This window comes from Pristis pectinata, chromosome 15 (genome assembly GCF_009764475.1).
Source record: "Pristis pectinata isolate sPriPec2 chromosome 15, sPriPec2.1.pri, whole genome shotgun sequence".
NCBI lineage: Eukaryota > Metazoa > Chordata > Chondrichthyes > Rhinopristiformes > Pristidae > Pristis > Pristis pectinata.
This window is the reverse complement of record NC_067419.1, coordinates 4187063-4208960: the sequence shown is the minus strand read 5'-3', so window position 1 is coordinate 4208960 and position 21898 is coordinate 4187063. Positions and strand designations below refer to the sequence as shown.

Genomic DNA, 21898 nt, shown 5'->3' with positions numbered 1-21898 from the left:
ACTGCAGTCACTGCGTGCCTGTGGGAGGGAGTGAATGCTCAGGGAAGTGGGCGAGATGCAAGTCAAGGGGACCGCTTCATTCTGGCTGGTGTCAAGCTTCTGGAGAATTGCTGGAACTGCCGCATCCGGGCAAGCATTCCATCAAACTCCTGACTTGTGCCTTGTAGAAAGGAGGGGGATTGTAAAATAGTGAACGTGATAAACAAGTGAGGGAATCTTGAGGGACTTAACATCTTTAAAAATAGATAAATCTGCCAGGAATGTTTGTAAATGCAGCTCCGGATGCTAAGAAAAGCAAAGGAGGAAAGAGTGGCACTGGCCATTGATTTGTTGCAGGTATTGTCCTGGAGGAATGGAGTGGACTTTTTCCCAGGGCGACAATGGCTAACACAAGGGCACATAATTTTAAGGTGATTGGAGGAAGGTATAAGGGGGATGTCAGGGGTAAGTTTTCTTTCCCCCCACACAGAGAGTGGTGGGTGCATGGAACGCACTGCCGGCAGAGGTTGTGGGGGCAGATACATTGGGGACATTTAAGAGACTCTTAGATAGACACATGAATGATAGAAAAATAGGGGGCTATGTGGCAGGGAAGGGTTAGATAGATCTTAGAGCAGGATAAAACGTCAGCACAACATTGTGGGCCAAAGGGCCTGTACCGTGCTGTAGTGCTCTATGTTCTATTGGTTTAAAAGGCAGAAAGGGATAGGCCAGGTAACCACTGGCAAGAGAGCTAACAGCAGAGCCGGGCAAGTTATTGGAAACCATTTTGAGGGATAACAGTAATCATTGCTTAGATTGGTACAGATTAATCGCGGATAGTCAGCATGGATTTTTGAAGTGAAGGTCAAATCTACCCCATTTCTTTTTGAGCAAATAAGGCAAGAACAATGAGGGCGATGTGTTTGATATAGTCTGCGTGGAGTTTAATGTGGCTTTTGACTCAGTCCCGCACAGCAGGCTGTTCAGAAATCTAAAATCCTGTGGGAGCCAAGGGAAAGGACAGGAGGTGAAGTACACTTAAAGTACGCGGCGGTGACACAGCCCTCACCTGACGCCAGTCCAGGCATATGGTATTGCATTTGTATAGCCAACACATGACCTGGAACTGAGCACGCAATAACGTTTGGGCAGAAGGAAGGAACCCTGTACCTGTGTCACTGGAAAGGATCCTCCAGTTTCCCTGAGGATTGATTTGGACGAGAGCTTACTTCGGCCAACTGGGCTAAAGCTTTTGCACTGTGAGGACTCTGACCTTTGTGCTGCCGGGATCGCAGTTATACTGCCATCATTGAGGTAAAACGTTCTGCTACGGTTGTCCCTCTGGGCCTCCAGCATGGCCAGGAACAGGAGGGGGCTGGAGTTCAGGCCTCCTTCCCAGCAGAGGCTGAAGGAGATGGGGAGAAGGGCTGACAACAGGGCCCACCCCACAAGCAGTTTGCGGGAGCAGTGTGCCAGTCTCCACACCCACAGAGCAATATATCTGGAAGTTAAGGTTTTCAAGACAAGTGGTCACCAAAGATCTGCTGCCTGCTTCAGACAGAGCTGTGAGCATATGTCCAGTCTCGGCATGCTCCACCTGTAGGGATGAAGTGACCCTGATGTTCCCAGTCTCTGGATCAGACCACCGTCGCATTCACAACATGGTGGACAATCTCTACTCGAGAAGAGAGAAGTTCACCTCCTCCTCCTTGAACACAGAGCAACAGGCAGTGAGATCCCATGGACTTATTCAAGTAGCAGGCAATTGGGAATGATGCAGGGGACAGACTGACCCATGTTGCTGTGAAGGCTCCACCTGCAAGGTTATCACTCCCTGACGCTTCAAACACTGGGTGACCACTAAGAAAAGATCCTCTTTGTGGAGGGAAGGTTTATTCTGTGATATCTCATTTGTGCCCACCAAAGGGTAGCACATGATGCAGCTAGTAGAGCCACCACCTCACAGTTCCAGTGACCTGGGTTCAATCCTGACCTTGGGTGCTGTCTGTGTGGAGTTTGCACGTTCTCCCTGTGACTATCTGCATTTCCTCCGGGTGCCCTGGTTTCCTTTCATTTGTTTCTCCTGTGAATTTCTACAGCAAATATGTTTATCACATCACCGTTAGGTGCGAGTTTGTTTAACCGTGAAGTTCATTTGTTTGAGAAATAGGGACATTCAAGTTCAGAGTCAGGGATGTTGTACTGCCTGTCAAAGATGGAGGAACAGAATAATATTAGCAGTTCAATTAACAGGAATATCGTTCTGTTTTTCAGCCTGCGCCGATATACGTGTTAGCTTAATGTTAAGGCTCAAGGTAACACCACCAAAGGCCAAATGCATTGGGATACCTCAGAGAAGCTTGCAAAGTTCAGAAGCAGAAATGTTCAGGGTAAGGATAGAGGAGAATCCAATATAAAACAGATTCTGCTCCCCAAGGATTGCACCAAGAACATCCACTAACATCCTTTGAACTTGGAAGTAGTATTGGCTGGCCTCAGAGTGCCTGTTATGCCAACTTTTATCTTTAAGTGGGTGACATTGCATTGGCAGATCCAGGTGGAGATCTCGAGCAGTCTACTCATCATCAATAACAAAGAGATAATCAACTGTGCTCTGCACACTGACATCAGAAGCCATGCTCACATGGAATGATGGCATGTGGTCTATTTTCACCTTCCTTCAAAGCCAGCAGGGTCTCAAGGTACAAAGATGGTTTTTTTTTCTAGGTCTAGGGTGTGTGGGTTTGAAGTGCTAGGATGGGCTCTTTCAGGGAAACCTGTCCAGGGAGGGAGGTCTCATTCGACGTTGACCTAAAGCTGAGCTGAGAAAGGAGCTCCCCTTGCACTGGTTTGAAGGTGACTGTCCACCGGGCAGCTGATAGAGAACGAGAGGTAGTGGTATGCATTACTTGGGAGTCAGAGAGGGGGTGAGGCAGGTGCCAGTGCTGCTGACCACAGGCAGCTTGCAGAGAGCCTGTAGATGTCGACAATCTGCTCTGTCAGTCATCCGAAGCAGGGTCTTGTCCTTCCGATGATCAGGATGATGGGACTGCCTCACAGAGTGTCCTGTGACATCTTGGCTTGATGTTAGCTTGGGACTCCTAGCACATGCTGCTGTCTCAGTGGCCTAGGAGAGAGAAACTGCTCCCATGATGCAGGCAGTCATATCACCAGGGGAGTGGCTTTACAATTTGGGGAAAAAGGTACAAAGAGGACTGTGAGGCAAATCCGCATTGCTAGGAGAGTAGTAATGCTTTGGTAATCACAGGCTGCAGGGGTGGTGGAAACAGAATCAATCAGAGCCCTCAAAAGATGCACACTTGACGGTAAATAATGCAGGACTCTTAAGGATGGAGCTGGGGAATGGCACCCACAGGATTATTCTATCAGGAGTTGGCATAGACTCCTGGTAGATGAATGTCCCACTTCTGTGGTGTAACAATCCTGGGCAGCACAGCGGGTAGAGCCTCTGCCTCACAGCTCCGGAGGCCTGGGTTCAATCCTGACCTTGGGTGCTGTCTGTGTGGAGTTTGCACGTTCTCCACAACCGCACGGGTTTCCTCCCACCACACAAAAGACGTGCAGGTTGCGAGGTTAACCCGCTGCTGCAAATTGCCCCTAGTGTGTGTGGGTGAGGGGTAGAATCTGGAGGGGGGGGGTGCTGTTAATGGGAATGTGGGGAGGAAGTAGGAATAATTTAAATGGGCGATTGATAGTCGGCATGGACTCAGTGGGCTGAAGGGCCTGTTTCCGTGCTGTGTGATTCTATTATTCTATGAAAGGGGGATGATGAGGTAAAGCTGGGTGTGAGATAAGATTTCTTTATTAGTCACATGTACATCGAAACACACAGTGAAATGCATCTTTTTGCGTAGTGTTCTGAGGGCAGCCCGCAGGTGTCGCCACACTTCCGGCGCCAACATAGCACGCCCACAACTTCCTAACCCGTACGTCTTTGGAATGCGGGAGGAAACCGGAGCACCCGGAGGAAACCCACGCAGACACGGGGAGAACGTACAAACTCCTTACAGACGATGGCTGGAATTGAACTCGGGTCGCTGGCGCTGTAATAGCGTGACGCTAACCGCTACACTATCATGCCTGTACATTTGTGGGACCTGATATATTTACAGAGCTGGTCAATCTGGTAAAATACTAGCCTTCCCAAGGAATATATAACATTTCAGCAACTCAGTCATTTACTGGTCATGAGCAAAACCACTACAAGGACAGCAGCAAGCAATCTGGCCTGCTAACTCCAAGCTTCACTTCAGACAAGCCTGTTAAACGGCTAGAGGTGAATTCTCAACTTGGGAGATAAAACATTTCAGTGGAGAGAAAGGCCTTCTATGTAGCTTCCACTTCCAGAGTTGTAGGATGTGAGGACGCATTAATTTACACTCACCATCTTGGATGCTGGAAGTTGAGTGTAAAGGTGTCCAAGTGTATACTGTAAAGCACCGTGTTCATTATCACCATCTTTCGTAAAGTAACTGCCAATCTTTGGTCGTCTGTTCGACTGGCGTTACGATACCCAGTGTTGCAGTGGTGATTTGCCAATGATCAAAGAACACCCCAAAGTTACTCACCTCAGTGCTCCCTCAAATTAGGGAAGGTCCCTGGTCTCAATGCTGCATTCAGATAGCAAGGTAATGCAGCTGCTGTCTGCATTATTTTAGCTGAGCAGGTCACAAACTTAACACTTCACCGATGCAAAGGTGGGTAATAATACCTATGGTGCTCCTATATATGTTGTGTAGAGTTTGATCACAGTGCTCATCTGTAGGAATTCCCAATGAGGACACTTGACTGGACAGAATTATTCCTCAGGAAATGCTGACGCATTCTTGTAAGTACAGCTGCTGCCAATGGAGCAATCTTTGTCGCTTCTCTCGTAACTCAGAACCACTGGAATTAACCTGCTGCTTCAAGATATGAAAATAGTCATTCCTTCACCCAAACGGTGTCAACTATGCACAAGATATCTGGCATACACTAAACATAAAATGACTGGGAGTGATGGAATGAGTTCTGCAACCACTGATTCTCGCTCTTGATGAGTTTCTCATAAAATCTACCAACATTCAATCAAATACTATTTATAAACACAGCGCAGCATGATCTAATCTCTGGGAATATATATTTAATGTATTTTTTTTAACCCTGATTTTAAATGTAGGTACCAGGGATGGTGGATGTTGTCAGGAGCAAAAGAATCCATTACGGTTATAACTTAATGTTTAGATCTCTGCATTCTGTCATACTTAAGCTATATTTAAACAACTGTGTGATTGTCCAATCAAGAGAGATTAGGCAGATTGGGCCTATACGCTCAGAAATGTAGAAGAATGAGAGGCGATCTCATTGAGACAGGCAAGATGCAAGGAGGTTATTTCCCCTGGCTGAGGGTTTAGGGGTCAAGAGGACACAATCTCAAAATAAGGGGTCAGCCATACGGGACAGAGACGAGAAGAAATTTCCTCACGCAGAAGGTGGCGACTCTTTGAAATTCTCTACACAAGAAGTTTAATGATCCTCAACGAGTATATTCAAGACAGAGATTGGTAGATTTTTAGATATTAAAGGAATCAAGAGACATGGAGTTAGTGTAGGAATGCAGTGCTTAGGATTAGCCGTGACCTTACTGAATGGGGGAGCAGGTACAAAGTGTGGAATGGCCTCCTCCCGGTTCTGTCTTATGTTTTTATGATCTATAGGTGGCTGAGTGCTAAATATTCTGCTCTGGCTCATTGGTCACGTCTCATACACGTCACAATTTCACTGGTACAAAAGAGGCCGAGGTCACGGTTATTGCATTGTCGACGACGAGCGTGGGACGGAACTCCTGAGTACAAGCGCCGTTGCAAAAGCAGGTCACGCACTTGCAATGCATCATCATGCCCAATTGCCTCCTAGTTCTGCCAAGCTGACAACCGCAGCCTTAGCCAGTTAGAATTAAAGAAGTTTGTGAAGTGTCTTCAGTCTCGAGATGTGCCCCTAGCCTTAGGAATCCACTCAACCTTAGACGGCAGAGAATGGACAAGCTCAATAGTGCACACAAGTGTGAGGCAAAGTCCCCGCTACTAATGCAGGAACTAACAGCAGTCCTGTCTTATTGAGCAGCTTTAAGAATTCTGTTCCATGATGTGGACATTAGGGAGGATGGGGTTTATTACCCAACTCTAATTGCCCTCGACAGGGCGGTGGCCAGTTGCCTATTGTGCTGCTGATGCCCTTCTGTAGGTGTTGGGGGAGGAAGGTCCAGGATTTAGACCCTGCGACGGTGAAGGAGTGGCAATACATTTCCAAGTCAGGACGGTGTGGGATTTGGGAGCGGAGCCCACGGTTGCTGGTGTTACCCTGACCCCGCAGCCCTCGTACCTCTGGGTGGCGATAGTGGCCACCGGTTTGGGAGGTGCTCTCGGATTAGCCTGTGTGAGTAACCTCAGTGCATTCCATTAAAAAAGGCACACACTGCGGTCACTGTGTGCCAATAGAGGAGAGAGCGAAGGTCTTGAATAGTGGGCTGCCTCGTCTTGGATGATGTTGTGGTTTTAGAGAACTGTTTGAGCTACACTTATCCAGGCATGTTTCTTACACTTCTGATGTGCCTTGTAAAAGATGGAAAGGCTTTGAGAGGAGGCCGGTCACTCGCCGAAGAGGACCCAGTTTTTGGTCAGCCACTGCATTTATATGGTTGGTCCAATTAACCTACTAGTCAATACTGAAGCCCAGGAGGTTGGTGGTGGTGAAGTCAGAAACGGTAACATCATAGTTGTTGGAGACGGTCATTGCCTGCCACCTTTGTGGTATGTACGTTATTTGCCATTTACTAGCCTCTGCCTGAGTGTCAACTAAGGAAACAGAGGACGCTGGAATCTAGAACAAAACGCCAGAAGAACCAAGGGGTCAAGCAGCAAAAGGGGCACGTTTACGTTTCAGGTCAAGACCATCCCTCAGGGCTGGATTCTTTTCCTGCCCGAGTGTTGTCTCGGTCTTGCTGCATGCAGACACCTGCTGCTACATTTGCCGAGGAGTTGTGCGTGGAATTAAACATTGTGCAATCATCAGCAAACATCCACCTCTGAACTTATGATGGAGGAAAGATTATCGATTAATCGGCTGAAGACTGGGTCTAATTTTCTTAATTGTGGATGCAAACAAGAGACTTTGCAGTGTTGTCTGTAAAGGCACGACGACCTGACACGTAGGGGCGATGGATAGTTTATACCATCGAGGCAGAAGTCAAAGAGTAGCTAGTAATGTCGAGCATTCACCTGAAAGCCACCAGTTGACTGTTGCAATTACCAAGCCCTAATAAGTACCTTAAGTCTTGCAATGTGGCTAAAGATTAGATCAAGAAAAACTGCTGTCGATTGTTCAATAAACTGAGTAAGGAACAATATCATACACCTCTATTTCCCCACAGATTTTCTTCTGCTGTTTTCCAAGTCAATATTCACGTTAAATAAATACCACTGTAGTTAATATTCTGACTATTGATTTTATAGAATCTGCATACATATATACCCTACTAACCTGGTCTGTAACTGCAGCCAATAATCACTTGGGTCAGAACTTTCCATGCATTGTATAAAATTTTTATTTAACCATGCTCATGCTTTGATTCAAGTGAAATACTTGTAACACATTTTCATAGAAGGACATGCAGAACACAATGGTCATCAACAAAACTAGTTCCAATATTCCACATCTTTAAAAAGAAACATTCAACATTTTCATGTCAGCCAAAGCATAATGCCACAGGTAACAGTCAAAAGAACAATGGCATGCTGGTGAAGTAGTTAAATATCTTGGTTAGCTTGGACCAGGATATTTTTGGAGTGTGGTTATGGTACTGTTGAACTTGATATGGTGACAACCCTACCTCATATTGAGGCTCCCTAATGATGTAGGACCCCAAACAGAGAATACTGAGAATGGAGATGAGGCAGATGACAGGTGCTCTGTGCTTTATACCTGTGGTTTTTTCACCTTTATTATCCATGTTGGGGGTACAATGACTGCCGCATGCACACCTAGCGAACAAGGCTCCTCGATGTGATGCAACATGAAACATGTCACTTTATTGTGAAACTGAAAGAGAAGAAGCAGTTTGACAAAAGTTAGTTAAATAATTTTACAAAGCACTTCCCCTTGACCAACCCACTACTCAGTAAAACCTGACACAAAACCGTTGTTCTGATGAAAAGTCACTGACCTGAGATGTTAAACTCTCTTCCACTCTCCAGAAACGCTGTCTTATCTGCTGAGTGGTTCCCATTTTTATCTCTGGTAAGGATTATTCCTTACTTTGGTACAAAACAAGTCTCCATCCTTGATGTGGAACAACAGCTAATTAACTAGGTCCCACTTTATCCTGGACCACTGGTATCGAGAAGAAGCAATCCTTTAACGCACACAAATAACTGTCCAGAAAGGACCATCCCTCACTTTGCACCCTCAATAGTGCAGGAAGACCACCAACAATACATGGGCAGCAACGAAGTATGGTCGATCTAAATTTATATCTTTCCAATAAGCGTGCATCTAAACTGACCAGGTGACCTGTGGACACCAACTTTTAAAGACTGTCTTTAAATTATTGCGACACGAGACAATATTCCTGACTGCAACATTTCATAGGTTGCTTCTGATGTGTTTCAAGCTTTCTCTAAAGCCAATACTTTCAAAGGCATCACACTGACCTCTAGATATTCGGCTATTAAATAAATTACCAGATTGGCTTGTGCAAACATTTGAAGTTGCTAAAGAACAACAAAGGGTTAATGCAGAGAAAACTTGCAAATGTTTCAATTGTACCAAAGTACACAATGACAATGGAAAATTAACAGCACTACTCTTGACATGAAGCTTGCACCCTAGGTTGGATTCCTTGACCATACCATGCAAGAACTGACTTATAAATAAGTCAGTTTTAAGCTTACCAATGTCACTGCCAGATAACAAGGATAACTAGACACACATACCAGAGCAGAAACAGGTCCCCCGTTCTACTAAGTGAGACTGAACTATAATTCCATTCAGGAAGATCATGGAGCCCAAAACTTGCAAGGCTGGGATCCACCAGGATCTCTTAATGCAAGCAATAACCTATAGATCAGGAAATGTTTTACAGCTGCAGTAAAACTCTTATAATCTGGCATCCGATGGTTCGTAAATCTTGATGTCTGGCATCTGGCTCCCTCATTAGTCCAAAACGTGAGCCAGGAACCCACAATGCAGGCAGAATGTGCAGCCTGAGCCAGGGGTTCAGAACGTGGTCAGGGCTGGGATCCGGAATGCTGCTGAGCGTCTGGCTGGAGCCGGGACCTGAAGTCCGGAACCCCAGTGGTCAGGAACGTGGGTGGGTTTGTGGCTGGAGCCGGGGTCCAAAACGCTTGAATATTTCCCAACTCCCCTTAAACTCTCTGGGTCCACTGGAATATTTATTATACTGTTGTAAAAAAAAAGGTAAAATCAAATTGTGTTGTGGTATTAATAGGAAAAACAGCAAAACAGTCCAGAAAAATCTGCTAATCCAGTACCAAAGTCCCAGATTATCAGTTTTACAGTAATGACAAGTGCTGATGATGTTGTTTAACAGACAAATGCTCTGTTACTGCAATACGCATTGAGCACCAAAATCAGGGTTTGTGCTACCTTGGCATTTTATATAATGGAGTCATAAATCATAATATATTCACGAATCCCTCAAGAATCAACTTTATTACAGTTATCTTGCTGATAAACTAGTAACGCAGGACGTGGGAGTCAAAATGTTTCACATTCCTTCTCATTTCCTCTGTCCACTTGCTGACTGAAGAAATGGGATCCTCTATTGTTTACTCAGACCTCCGGATTCAAACACCCTCACAGTCAACCTGACGCTGTTGTTCTGGGGACCAAGCCATGGCTTCCATTTCCCCTGCATCTCCTGTACAGAGTGGTCCAGCTCAACACAAGTCAATATGTCCCCTGTGCCTGTAAAGGGCATCACAGGTCCCCAGACGACACATTTCCTCCCATTATTCTCATTTGCCAGTTGCAGGGAGGAGGATCAGGATCATTGCTGAATCTCTTTATCCATCATTCCTCAAAATGAAAAGGAGGCAAGAGGAAGCGTTGTCCCATCCGTTGGACCTGTTTGTCTGCACGCAGGGACTCAACCAGCCCCTTCACCCAAGTGCAGAAAGATGCCCTGGGTAGCTAGGGACCACATACGAAGGCTACGGACCAACATCACGTCCACTTGTGCTGCCCAGAAATTACCCAGGTCATTCACCTGCCACATTGCATTGCTACTGTTCGCATTGCTGGACGCAGGTGTAATGATCATAGAGATTCATGCAGTAAATTCTTCTTGCATTCTCACCTCGCCAATAACTCGGAGTACCATCCCCAGCACGCGCAATGTTTGGCCAAGCTAGTTTCATTGGTCTCCCTCTCTCCCAAGAGACAGCTCGGCAACACAAAGGTGGGGTGACCAGCTCTAGACCCGGCCGCAGTGAGACCATTTTGGACAACTGTGGTTGCTACTTACTGCCTGCTTGCACCAGGAACAGCTGATGGCTATGATTTCCTTCGTGTGGAATGAAAACTTCTGCTGGAAACCCTGCAAAACAGAGGGTCAGGGCGTCACACAGTACAGAAACAGGGCCTTCGGCCCACCGTGGCCATGCCAACCATTTTGCCCATCAACACTAAGCCCAGTCACATTAAGACCCTCTATGCCTTGTCTATGTAAGTATCTGTCTAAATGTCTCTTAAACATGGTGATTGCATCCGATTCCACTTCATCTGGCAGTACATTCCAGATATCAACCATCCTCTCTGTAAAATACTTCTCACTCAGATCTCCTTCCTCTCATCTGACCTCCAAAAACCATGAGCAGACTGAAGAAGTGCAATCTTGGCAATAGGTTTCCCACAAAATGGAAAAGAGAACTATGGGAGCATTTTCATTTCCCTGAGGGTTGATTTCCAAGTGGTGGAGAAGCCCTCTCCTCTGCGTGGTGGGACCAACCAATCCCTTGTTTGGACTTCCATGAGCACCGTGTCGGTGTGATGGTTAGAAAGTGTATGGTCCAGACCCATGCCTTCATAGAGCCAAATCCCACCAGATGTGGAGCTAACCCTGAGATCTAGAGGCTAAAGAAAAAAATAAAAGGATAATTCCTAAGCTTCGTTTAAGCTTTGAAGAGCTTACTGTGGACATTGGTGCTCTCCTCAATTGTAACTTCAACTCATTATTGTACCAAGGGCTGTGGAACCCACATGATAGTCCCAAGCAGAGCCCAGTAAAGGATAGTCTAGGGACAAGAGCCCACACATGACCCCCTCACTCCTCATCAGAAACAGAGGAGATGCGTGTTGTGAAGAATCCAGGAGTCTCACTTGAACAGTTACCATCCTTGTCTTGGAAAAACGTTTGGGATATGACAGAGGGGAACGAGTGGTTATTAGCAGTACAAATGGAAGGCTGATTCATACCTTCCCACACTGCCTGCATTTTCCTTCCTGGCGGCGCCTGTGAACCCAGTGATGTCTGACAAAGCTCTGCTGAAGAGATCACACATGTACAACTTTAAAACATCATTTTTTAAGGTTCAATGTTATATAACTCAATAAGAATATAACCCAATTCCCTCCTACTCAAACGAGCTGTTTTCCTCCAGCTGGCTGTGATCACCAGAGCTGTGGTGGGTTTGGATAAATAACTGACAGAAGTACAGACTATAATCAACCCACAGGTTGCTAACAAATAAATACTGAGTTCAATGTAACATCATAATGCAGTGCAGAGTAACAAATAATCTGCTGGAGGAACTCAGTGGGTCGAGCAGCATCTGTGGGAGGAAAGGAACTGTCGAGGTTTCGGGTTGAAAGCCCGCATCAGGACAAATTCCTTTCCCCCCCAGCAGATGCTGCTCGACCCGCTGACTTTCTCCAGCAGATTGCACGTTGCTCTAGGTTCCAGCATCTGCAGTCTCTTGTGTCTTCATGCAGTGCAGAGCCCCTGGAACTGCATAACATGTCTGCACTCCTGTACTTCATAACACAACCAGGTATAGTTACAATTCTTCAAGTCTTACAATCCCCACCGAGTCCACTGGAGGGGCAAAGTGGCGCAGCTAGTAGTGCTCCTCCCTCACAGTCCCAGTTCAATCCTGACCTTGGGTGCTGTCTGTGTGGAGTTTGCACGTTCTCCCTTTAACCCAAGAGGGACTCTTAACCTCACAATCTACCTCATCATGGCCCTTGCACCTTATTGTCTGCCTGCACTGCACTTACTCTGTAACTATAACATGATATTCTGCATTCTGTTATTGCTTTTCCCTTGTACTACCTCAATGCCCTGATGTGATGGAATGATCTGTATGGATGGCACACAAAACAAAGTTTTTCCACAGTACCTCGGTTCGTGTGACAATAATAAATCAATTTACCCCAGTGGTGCTCCAGTTTCCTCCCACATTCCAAAGGCATGGTGGTACCTTAATTGGGCAATAAACTACCCCTAGTGCAGGCAAGTGGCAAATGAATCAAAGGAGGATTTGATGATATGCAAGGGGAGTCAGCTACGAGGCAACAAGGAACTAAGCAGGGGAATGGGACTGAAGGGATTGTTCTTGGGAGCTGGCACGTACCCAATGGGCTGCATATTTGCTTCCTGTGTCACATTAAGTAGTATCTTGACACGCACTGGCCGCCCTCTGACACTTCTTTCAGTTTCCCATCTGCATCCTACCTTGCCTTTACCTTAATGCTCACATACACAGGAGGGAACCTGCAGTGACCTGGTCCCTGCTGATATCCTCCTGATAGCATCCACTGTAACTCCTAATTATTGATTCTCTCATCCACAGTTAATTCAATGCACAGCAAATATAATCCAAGGCCATTAGCATCACTCAACACTGCACCAAACAATGATTTTACCCAATACATGGGTCACCATTCATTATGGCTTCACTACAACCTATGGTTCCATTGATCAATAATCAATCCCCCTGCAACAAGAGATATTCTGCTCCTCTTTGTCATATTGTCAAAAGAAAATATTGCAAAACCAGAGCTGCAACTTGAGGATCTTTTCTGTTACCTCTCGAAGAGAACGGCTCCCTCCTTCTCGGTAGGTTGGCTTGCAGCGGAAGCTTATCTAAATGAAGTGAACAATAAAAAAAAAGTACAGCATCAGGTTTTGTTCCGATCCGATCTTATCATCCAAGCTCACCCCTGTAAGGATTTCAGGGGAGACTCGGAAATGATAAAAGCAACCAGTTATTTTGCACACTGTATGCAGGGCGTTCCACATCATTGTACCGCATATTCCTGCGAAGACAGACTTCGAAAGCCTGAGCCTGTGAATACAACACACATCAGACAGGTAGAGCCAGGACATAGGAGTCTGGGGAACCTGTGGGACCAGACTCCTCACAGGCGGCCCCCTGCCCCAGCTGCCTTGGAGACTGCAGTAACTGAGCAGTGTCATCACTGAGGCACCCATTGAATGAGCTGGGGGAGAAACACTCCGGGTTAAATTTAAACACAGTGGGAATGTGGTTAATGCCGGATTAGTGTCAAGGAGTGTTTGATGGATGGCAGGGACTTGGTGGGCTGAAGGGCCTGTTTCCGTGCCATAAGACACTATGACACTCTGCAGACCTCGGGAGCTGTCTGAGCAACCCAAAGCTGCTCCTGATGTCGACACAGTCTTCCTTTAAATAGCAAGAAAAGTAAGAGTGCAGTGTGATGTGCTACTGAGAGTGACCCAAAAGGTTGGCAGCAAGGAGCTCCGAAGTCCAACTTGTGATGGTACAAGTGTTGGGCAGGCATGGTAGTGTAGCGGTTAGTGTAACGTTTTACAGTGCCAGTGACCTGGGTTCAATTCCCGCCGTTGTCTGTAAGGAGTTTGTACATTCTCTTCCATGACTGCATGGGTTTCCTCCGGGTACTCCGGTTTCCTCCCACATTCCAAAGACGTATGGGTTAGGAAGTTGTGGGCATGCTATGTTGGCGCCGGAAGCATGGTGACACTTGCGGGCTGCCCCCAGAACACCGTATGCAAAAGATGCATCTCACTGTGCGTTTCGACGTACGTGTGACTGATAAAGAGATCTTATCTTATGGGCTTTGTGATGTCATTCCTGAAGTGGATTAGGCATGGAGGTAGCCAGTCCTATAGGACAGATTTCCCCGGAGATGATCACAAATGTGGTCTCCTCCAAGCAAAATCAATTTTGGATCAGGTCGTATTTTAAAAAAAAGCTCTCCATCATCCCATTTCCAAGCTAAAATCTTTTATCAGGCAGACTGGATCATCCTCTGAGCTTCTAAAGTCAAAGTTTTATAAACTGAGCTGATGGAACTAGCTAGAGTGGGATGAGGAGGTAGCGGTGAGGATCCTAATGATTTTAGTGGAGAAACTATGCCAGTCTCAGACACTCTGATAACTTGTAAATGTTCACACTGCCTCCACTTCCCCTCCACATCCGTACTTCCGTCAACAATACTCACTCTTTGATGCTGCTTATTGCTTAACATGACACAAAACTGCCTCCAGCCACTGGCAGAAGCATCCGTGGCAAGAACGACAGCAGCACGATACAGTTCTCAGGGCTACAGGAGGCAGATTAGGCAGCGTGTTGTCTATAAGTGGGATGTCACTGAATTTCCACTCTTTTGCAAGCAAATGACAAACAGATGCGAGAAACATAGAACGTGTAAGAATTCCACACAAACAAAGCAGCACACGTCAGGCACGCACCATAATGTCATCTGTTTATTGGGTCATATTCTTCCATTTCAGAGTGATCATTGGCCACTTTGGCAACTGTACCATCACAGAGCTCCACTCACTGTCACTGCACTATTTAAATTGCTGATTAGCCACTTAACACCGACTGCAGTCTGAACACTTGTCAGTTGTCTGATCTCCAGACAAGGTCACCCTGGGTGAGGCTCGCTGTCATTTCTCCAGCAGACTGCATAAGGTGCCAAACCTTTCCACCGTCATCCACAGCAACTTCTCACGTACGCACCTCACCTGATCCATTCTGCTGGGGTGGGAATGATGTGCGACCTCTTCCTCTGGGGAACAGGCATACTAGCTCCCCTTTCTGGTCTGTGCAGCAGGTCTGCCTTATGAGAAGAGATTGAGTAGGCTGGGTCACTGTGAAAATGAGAAGCCACCTCACTGAAACTTAAAGAGCAGATCTTTCCCCTGGCTACGGAGTCTAGAACCAGGGGTCACAATCTCAGGATAAGGTTTCGGACATTTAGGACCAAGTTCTAAAGGTCAATTGTCAAGGCTGTGTATAACATGTGATGTGTAATGAGTGACAAGTGATTGAACAGACTTGCCTCCCACCCAAGGAATGGTTGTGTATAACATTTCCCTCCACGTCACTGAGCAAATGAGCAACATTTTCCAAATGATAGACCATCTTCAGATCCTAAATCAATGCTGCCTGACAAGTTGTATTTTGTAGCGTGACATTTCCACAGTATGAGTAACTCAAGAGTCAAGGATAATTATCCACAGCTCCATATCTATCTTAATTCCAATTATACGATTTCTCTAGCTTAGTTTCAATCTCATCTATATCTTCACACACATACCTTTATATCTACGTCTACCTGAAATACCTCTGCCTCACCTCCAACTCCACGTCTATCTCTAGCTTTATATCTCTATTCCGTCTCACTCTCCATCTGTCTCTATCCCTTACAACGTAGGCCCCATTTCACACCGTACATTCATCCAGTATCTTGTTAAGCAACTGCTCTAGCAGGGAGTTTATTTTCCATGGAAGAAATATCTTTCTACTGTTACTTAAGCCTTACTTAAGTCTTCCCAATGTTATACCATTATATTGCCAAATGTCTGACAATCCTCCAAAGAGAACAAATTCAGCTCTGCGTGTCTCTCTCAGAGATGTCAAGTTGCACTCAATCAACACACGCAGGTTCTTTCGACAACAAGGTGCTCTTTACTATCCAAAGTATTTCAAATGTGGTTGCGGCAATAATATGCCCGGCACTGACGGGAAACACTTAATAACCAGCAAGCCTTTGGAAGTATTGGGCAATAATTATTCAGGGATCCACTGCTCTAAAGCAACGTACCAGAAGGAATTTGTACCGTACGATACGTCGTCACATGATAGGAAACAATGAGCATAAAAGACTTTCATTTATATAGCTGCCCCTTTCGTATCTCCTTACTGCCAATTAACTACTTTCTGAAGTACAGTGGGTGGACTTGTCAGAATGCATGATTTTTGTAAGTGGACACCCATCCCCATATTCACAGAGAAGCAGGAGGAGGTGGAGGAATCAGATACAATCACGACGTTTAAGAGGCATTTGGATAGACCCTTAAATAAGGACACTATTTATAGAAGGATGCTGTTCCAAAGCAGCAAATGGGATTAGTGTAGATGCGCAAAAGGTCAGCATAGACATGGTGGGCTGAAGGGCCTGTTTCTGTGCTGTATGACAAGATGACTCTAGCCAATCATTTCTCCACACCTCCGGAGAAACAAACACCCAGTTGCCCAGATCAATCCATCCGGCCATCTTCTGAACACAACTGAATGCACTAGTACCTCTAAAACTGCCCGTGCAATCTCCAGCAGGAATCTGTAAATGGCTGGTACTGAAGGATGGAAGAAATTCTGCGCTAACTTTTGTAGACATGCATGGAACAGCAAGAGATATAGAGGCATTTATCCAGAATTTGGTGTGATCTTTCTTGCCCATGAATCCTGAGATAACCTATCCTTCCTCATGGCTTACTACTATACACCATTCCACTTTTGTATCTCATTTTCTTACTGCTCCCTGAAGGAAAAGCAAATATTTTTTAACCTATATTTTCTTGTTACCTTACCTGCTTCGTGGTTTTCAATGGGCCATAATTGCTGGGTTTGACAGGGAAGCTCAGCTAATTGGAAGCAATGTGTTTTTTTAATGCAACTATTTGAATACGATTAACAGGAGAACATGGTATGGTTGTGGTCTTCTGAATGTTCTGAAATGATAATAAACTGTGCAAGAAAATGATCCCATGGAGGAAAGAATCACTTCATTATACTGACATTTCAGGAACTTTAGTTATGCCTGATTTTGGGGCAATAAGAGAAATATGAATCAGCAAACAGTATTTCCAAAACCGTCTCATTACTTAACATGTTGACCTGTAAATATAGGACTAATGTTGGAGGACAGAGAGCATCTTACCTTTTCCAGCTGCTCCACACACACTGTGTGCACAATTATCTTGCACGCTGCACATTTCCTCCTTGGAACTGACTTCTATAAGGGATTAAGTTTACAAAAAGTATAATGTAAAAACCAACAAAGCCAGACAATAGAATTACAGGATCTATCCCAAAAATGCTTCACTCATTATGATCTTCACTGATTATTCCCAATAATCTTCTCTCATTTAATCAGTGATCTTCAATTGATATCTTCTCTCCATGTACTCTATGATCTACCCACAATAGTCTTCACTCAGGTCACTCTCTGATTACTTTTAGTGATCTTCACTGGTAACACAGTAACTTTCACTAGGGTTACTCTGAGTGATACACAGGGATATTCAGTTAGGTTACTCTCTGTTTTATGGACAATGAACTTCACTGAAGATAACTCTTGAATTTATCAATAATGATAACTGCTATAGGTCACACCCACTGTGGTCACCCCATGATGTATTTAATGGTCTTGATTACTTTTAGTGATCTTCACTGGCCATACTATGGTTTACACAGTAACTTTCACTAGGGTTACTCTGAGTGATACACAGGGATATTCAGTTAGGTTACTCTCTGTTTTATGGACAATGAACTTCACGGAAGATAACTCTTGAATTTATCAATAATGATAACTGCTATAGGTCACACCCACTGTGGTCACCCCATGATGTATTTAATGGTCAGTAACACTGACTTTCACTAGATATCATTCTCTGATTTGCATGCAGTGATGGTTTGTAGGACTCAACTTGCTTACAGCCATTTTCAATTGTGATTTTGATTTGTCTGAGTCACTCGGTCAGAGAGAGTCAGTCAGTACAGAAACAGGCCCTTTGGCCAAATAAGCCCTTGCTGACCATTGAGCACCCAGTTTGATACTAATCCTTCTCTAACCTACTTTACTCTGCCACATTCTGCACTCACTTACTAACTAGGGATAATTTACAGCAGCCAATTAACCTACCAACCTGCACGTCTTTAGGATGTGGGAGGAAACTGGAGCACCTGGAGGAAACCCATGCAGTTACAGGGAGAACGTGCAAACCCCACACAGACAGCACCCGAAGTCGGGATTGAACCCAGGATGCTGGAGCTGTGGGCCAGCAGCTCTACTAGTGACACCACTGTGCAATAGTGATCTATATTCTCACCACCTGATTTATCCAAGGTGATATTTATAATGGGTCACTCTCTGGTTTAATCAAAATGATCCACGTTGGGGAGATGCTCTGATTTACTCAGTAACACACAAAAATTACTCTCGGATTAAGTAAATAATCTACAGAGAAGCCATCCATTGATTTTCTCAAAATAACCTTCCCTAAGGACCTCCTTTGCTTTGGTCATTCTGACCTTTACAATATTTCATTCTATGGTTTGTACACAGTGCAAAATAAACCATGGGTGGCTCTCACACTGCGTGCAATAGCGCTCATTAGGATCTGTCCCAGGTTTACTCATTGATGAGCAAGGATCATTAGTAGTAGTGTCTTATTTTGACTGGTATCTTATTTACTCAATGATCTATTAGGTGGGCATCCTGAATTATCCATAAAGATCTACAGCAAGGACTATCCTCAGGTTTAGAGATAGTAATCTGCATCAGGATAACTCTCGATTTTCAGTGGGACAATCAATGCTTACAATGATCTTCACTAAGGGCATTCTCTGACTTACTCACAATAACCTTCCTTACGTTTGCAGTCTGGCTTATTGATGATAACTTAGAGCTCTTTTTTTTAAAAATTCCTTCTCCATGATGTGAGGATCACTCCTCCGGCCAACATTCATTGCCTCTCTTATGTGATCCTTAAGATGCTGGTGGTGAGCAGCTTCCTGAACTGCTGTGGTCCTTCTGGAGAAGGTACTCCTACACTTAACCCTCTCCACGACCTCCACCATTTAAAAGGAAACAGCCCCAGCTTGGCTGATCTTCCCTCACAGCTACAATATTCCAATCCTGACAACATCCTCGTAAATCTCCTTTCCAGAGCAATCACATCTTCCCTCCAATATGGTGGCCAGAACCGGACACAGTACTCACATGGTAGTCTGGCTAGTGTTGTATAGAGCTTTAGTAGTCTGGCAGCTCTGCTCATCAGTGGTGCTGCTACCAAGCCACACTCTGAATTACTCACAGAGATCTCCACTGAGGTCACTCTCTGATTTACCAACTGGTATCTTTGGTTCGCACTAATTTACTCAGTGACCTACAACTGTGGTCAGTTCAGTTTACTCATTGTGATACAGACAGGGATTCACTGTCAGCCATCATCTCTGAAGGGAAACTCTGAGAACCATTCAATCTGAGGGTCATTCTCAGATTTAGTAACACCAGGATCACTCTGATTTACTCACCAGGGTCTATACTGGGCAATATTCTTTGGTTTACACATTAGGGGGGAACAAGTTGTGTTTCCATCTGAACTAAAGCTCACCTTCACCAGTCCAAACCTGAACCCCCAATTGGATTTTGATCTGAGTTGTTCAGGTAATATGTTACACTCTTAATCGGCCTAAAGATCCAAGAGCACAGCCTCAGAATAAGGGAATGTCCCTTCAGAACTGAGATGAGGAGGAATTTCTTCAGCCAGAGGGTTGTGAACCTCTGGAACTCGTTGCCTGAGAGGGCTGTGGAGGCCAAGTCACTGGGTGTATTTAAGGCAGAGACTGATAGGTTCAACATAAAACATAGAACAGGCCCTTCAGCCCACAATGTTGTGCCGACCTTTAAACCTCGCCGAAGACTATCTAACCCCCTCCTCCCGCATATCCCCCTATTTTAAATTCCTCCATATGCTTATCTAACAATGTCTTGAATTTGACCAATGTACCTGCCTCCACCACCACCCCAGGCAGCGCATTCCATGCACCAACCACTCTCTGAGTAAAAAACCTTCCTCCGATATCTCCCTTGAACTTCCCACTCATTACTTGAAAGCCATGCCCTCTTGTATTGAGCATTGGTGGCCTGGGAAAGAGGCACTGGCTGTCCACTCTATCTATTCCTCTTAATATTTTGTACACCTCTATCATGTCTCCTCTCATCCTCCTTCTCTCCAAAGAGTAAAGTCCTAGCTCCCTTAAGTCTCTCCTCATAATGCATACTCTTTAAACCAGGCAGCATCCTGGTAAATCTCCTCTGTATCCTTTCCAATGCCTCCACATCCTTCCTATAATGAGGGGACCAGAAATGGACACAGTACCCTAAGTGTGGTCTAACCAGAGTTTTGTAGAGCTGCATCATTACCTCATGACTCTTAAATTCGATCCCACGACTTATGAATGCTAACGTCCCATAAGCTTTCTTAACTACCCTATCCAGCTTGATTGGTAAGGGGGTTAAGGATCATGGGGAGAAGGCAGGAGAATGGGGTTGAGAAAAGAAAAAGAAATCAGCCATAATTGAATAGCAGAGCAGATCCAGAGGGGCGAATGGCCTAATTCCACTCCTATATCTTCTGGTCTTTAAACTGTCCTCCAAGTACACAAAGGAAGGGAAAAGACAGGGATCTCTCGGTCAAGTTGACGGACCGTTTCAGTAGGTTCATTCTGTCCGGTTTAGTCACCGACTCTCAGCGAGGGTTACTCCATGTCATCCACCGACGGACAATCTGCGGTACTGCACACTATTTAGTTCAGCTGTTTCTGAATGAAAGCCCACTTGTTCCTAAGTACAGTCCACCCCCACTCTCACCAGATGATGTCAGAAGCTGCTCATTTTAAGAAGATGGGTCTGTCTTGGGGAATCGGAATTTCCAGCAGCCCCATGACTGGGGTTACCAACATGCCAAGTGCAGCTGTATTTAGTGATTTTTTTTAAAAATGAAGTATTTAAGTTACCTCAACAGCGTTCAAGTTTCATAAGCCTCCTGTGTCAGATTTAGTGCCCTTCCCCCATAAGAGGATCACACACTTCAGGTCTGGAACCAATGATTTAGTTTGCAAGTGACTTTCAGTGCAATATGCTGAAGTTACTTATATTTTTTGTTTAAATGATTGTTCTGTTCAATTTGCCCTGGTCCAGCCACACTGATGCTATGGCCAAGGAACACCAACATCTAACTCCCAGTAGCCCCTCCTCTCTCCCCCAACACCCACCCCCAACCCTTTTGTCTTCCCTCATTCTTGTGGCCCCCTCTCCTGCCCTCACAACCTGCCCATCTATTCCCCACCTCCTTCCCTTTACTCCATGGTCCACTGCCCTCTCCTACTGGATTCCTTCTTCTTCAGCCCTTTGCCTCTTCCACCCATCACCTCTCAGCTTATTGCATCACTCCCCCCCCTCCCCCAACCTTCCCCCCCTCGCCTGGACTCACCTATCACCTGTCTGCCTGTGCTCCTCCCCCTCCCCCACCTTCTTATTCTGGCTTCTGCCCTCTTCCTTTCCAGTCCTGATGAAGGGTGTCGGCCCGAAACGTCAACTGTTTATTTCCCTCCACAGATGCTGCCTGACCTGCTGAGTTCCTCCAGCACTTTTTGTGTGTGTTGCTCCAACATCTCAACTTCCTCAGATGGCTAAAGGAATCCGACATGTCTCTGATGACCCTGACCAATTTTTAATCGATGCACCATAGAAAGAATCCTATCCGGATGCATCACAGCTTAGTACGTCAACTGCTCTGCCTGGGACTGCAGAGAGTTGTGGA

General features: G+C 45.4%; 1 protein-coding gene across 9 annotated transcripts in view; it reads right to left on the bottom strand.

The window, feature by feature from the left end:
- dgki (diacylglycerol kinase, iota) overlaps positions 1–21898 on the bottom strand; it is a 167391-nt gene that overhangs the window by 88345 nt on the left and 57148 nt on the right. For 7 of the 9 annotated variants that reach the window (XM_052030154.1, XM_052030146.1, XM_052030149.1 and 4 more), the window contains 5 exons: positions 17230–17304; positions 13088–13144; positions 11476–11544; positions 10526–10597; positions 7963–8079 (listed from right to left, as the gene is read on the bottom strand). In XM_052030154.1, the coding sequence (XP_051886114.1) occupies positions 7963–8055 (93 nt within the window). In that variant the 5' untranslated portion in view covers positions 8056–8079; positions 10526–10597; positions 11476–11544; positions 13088–13144; positions 17230–17304. The remainder of the gene's footprint in view (positions 1–7962; positions 8080–10525; positions 10598–11475; positions 11545–13087; positions 13145–17229; positions 17305–21898) is intronic. The other 2 variants (XM_052030148.1, XM_052030147.1) reach the window with 2 other exon arrangements.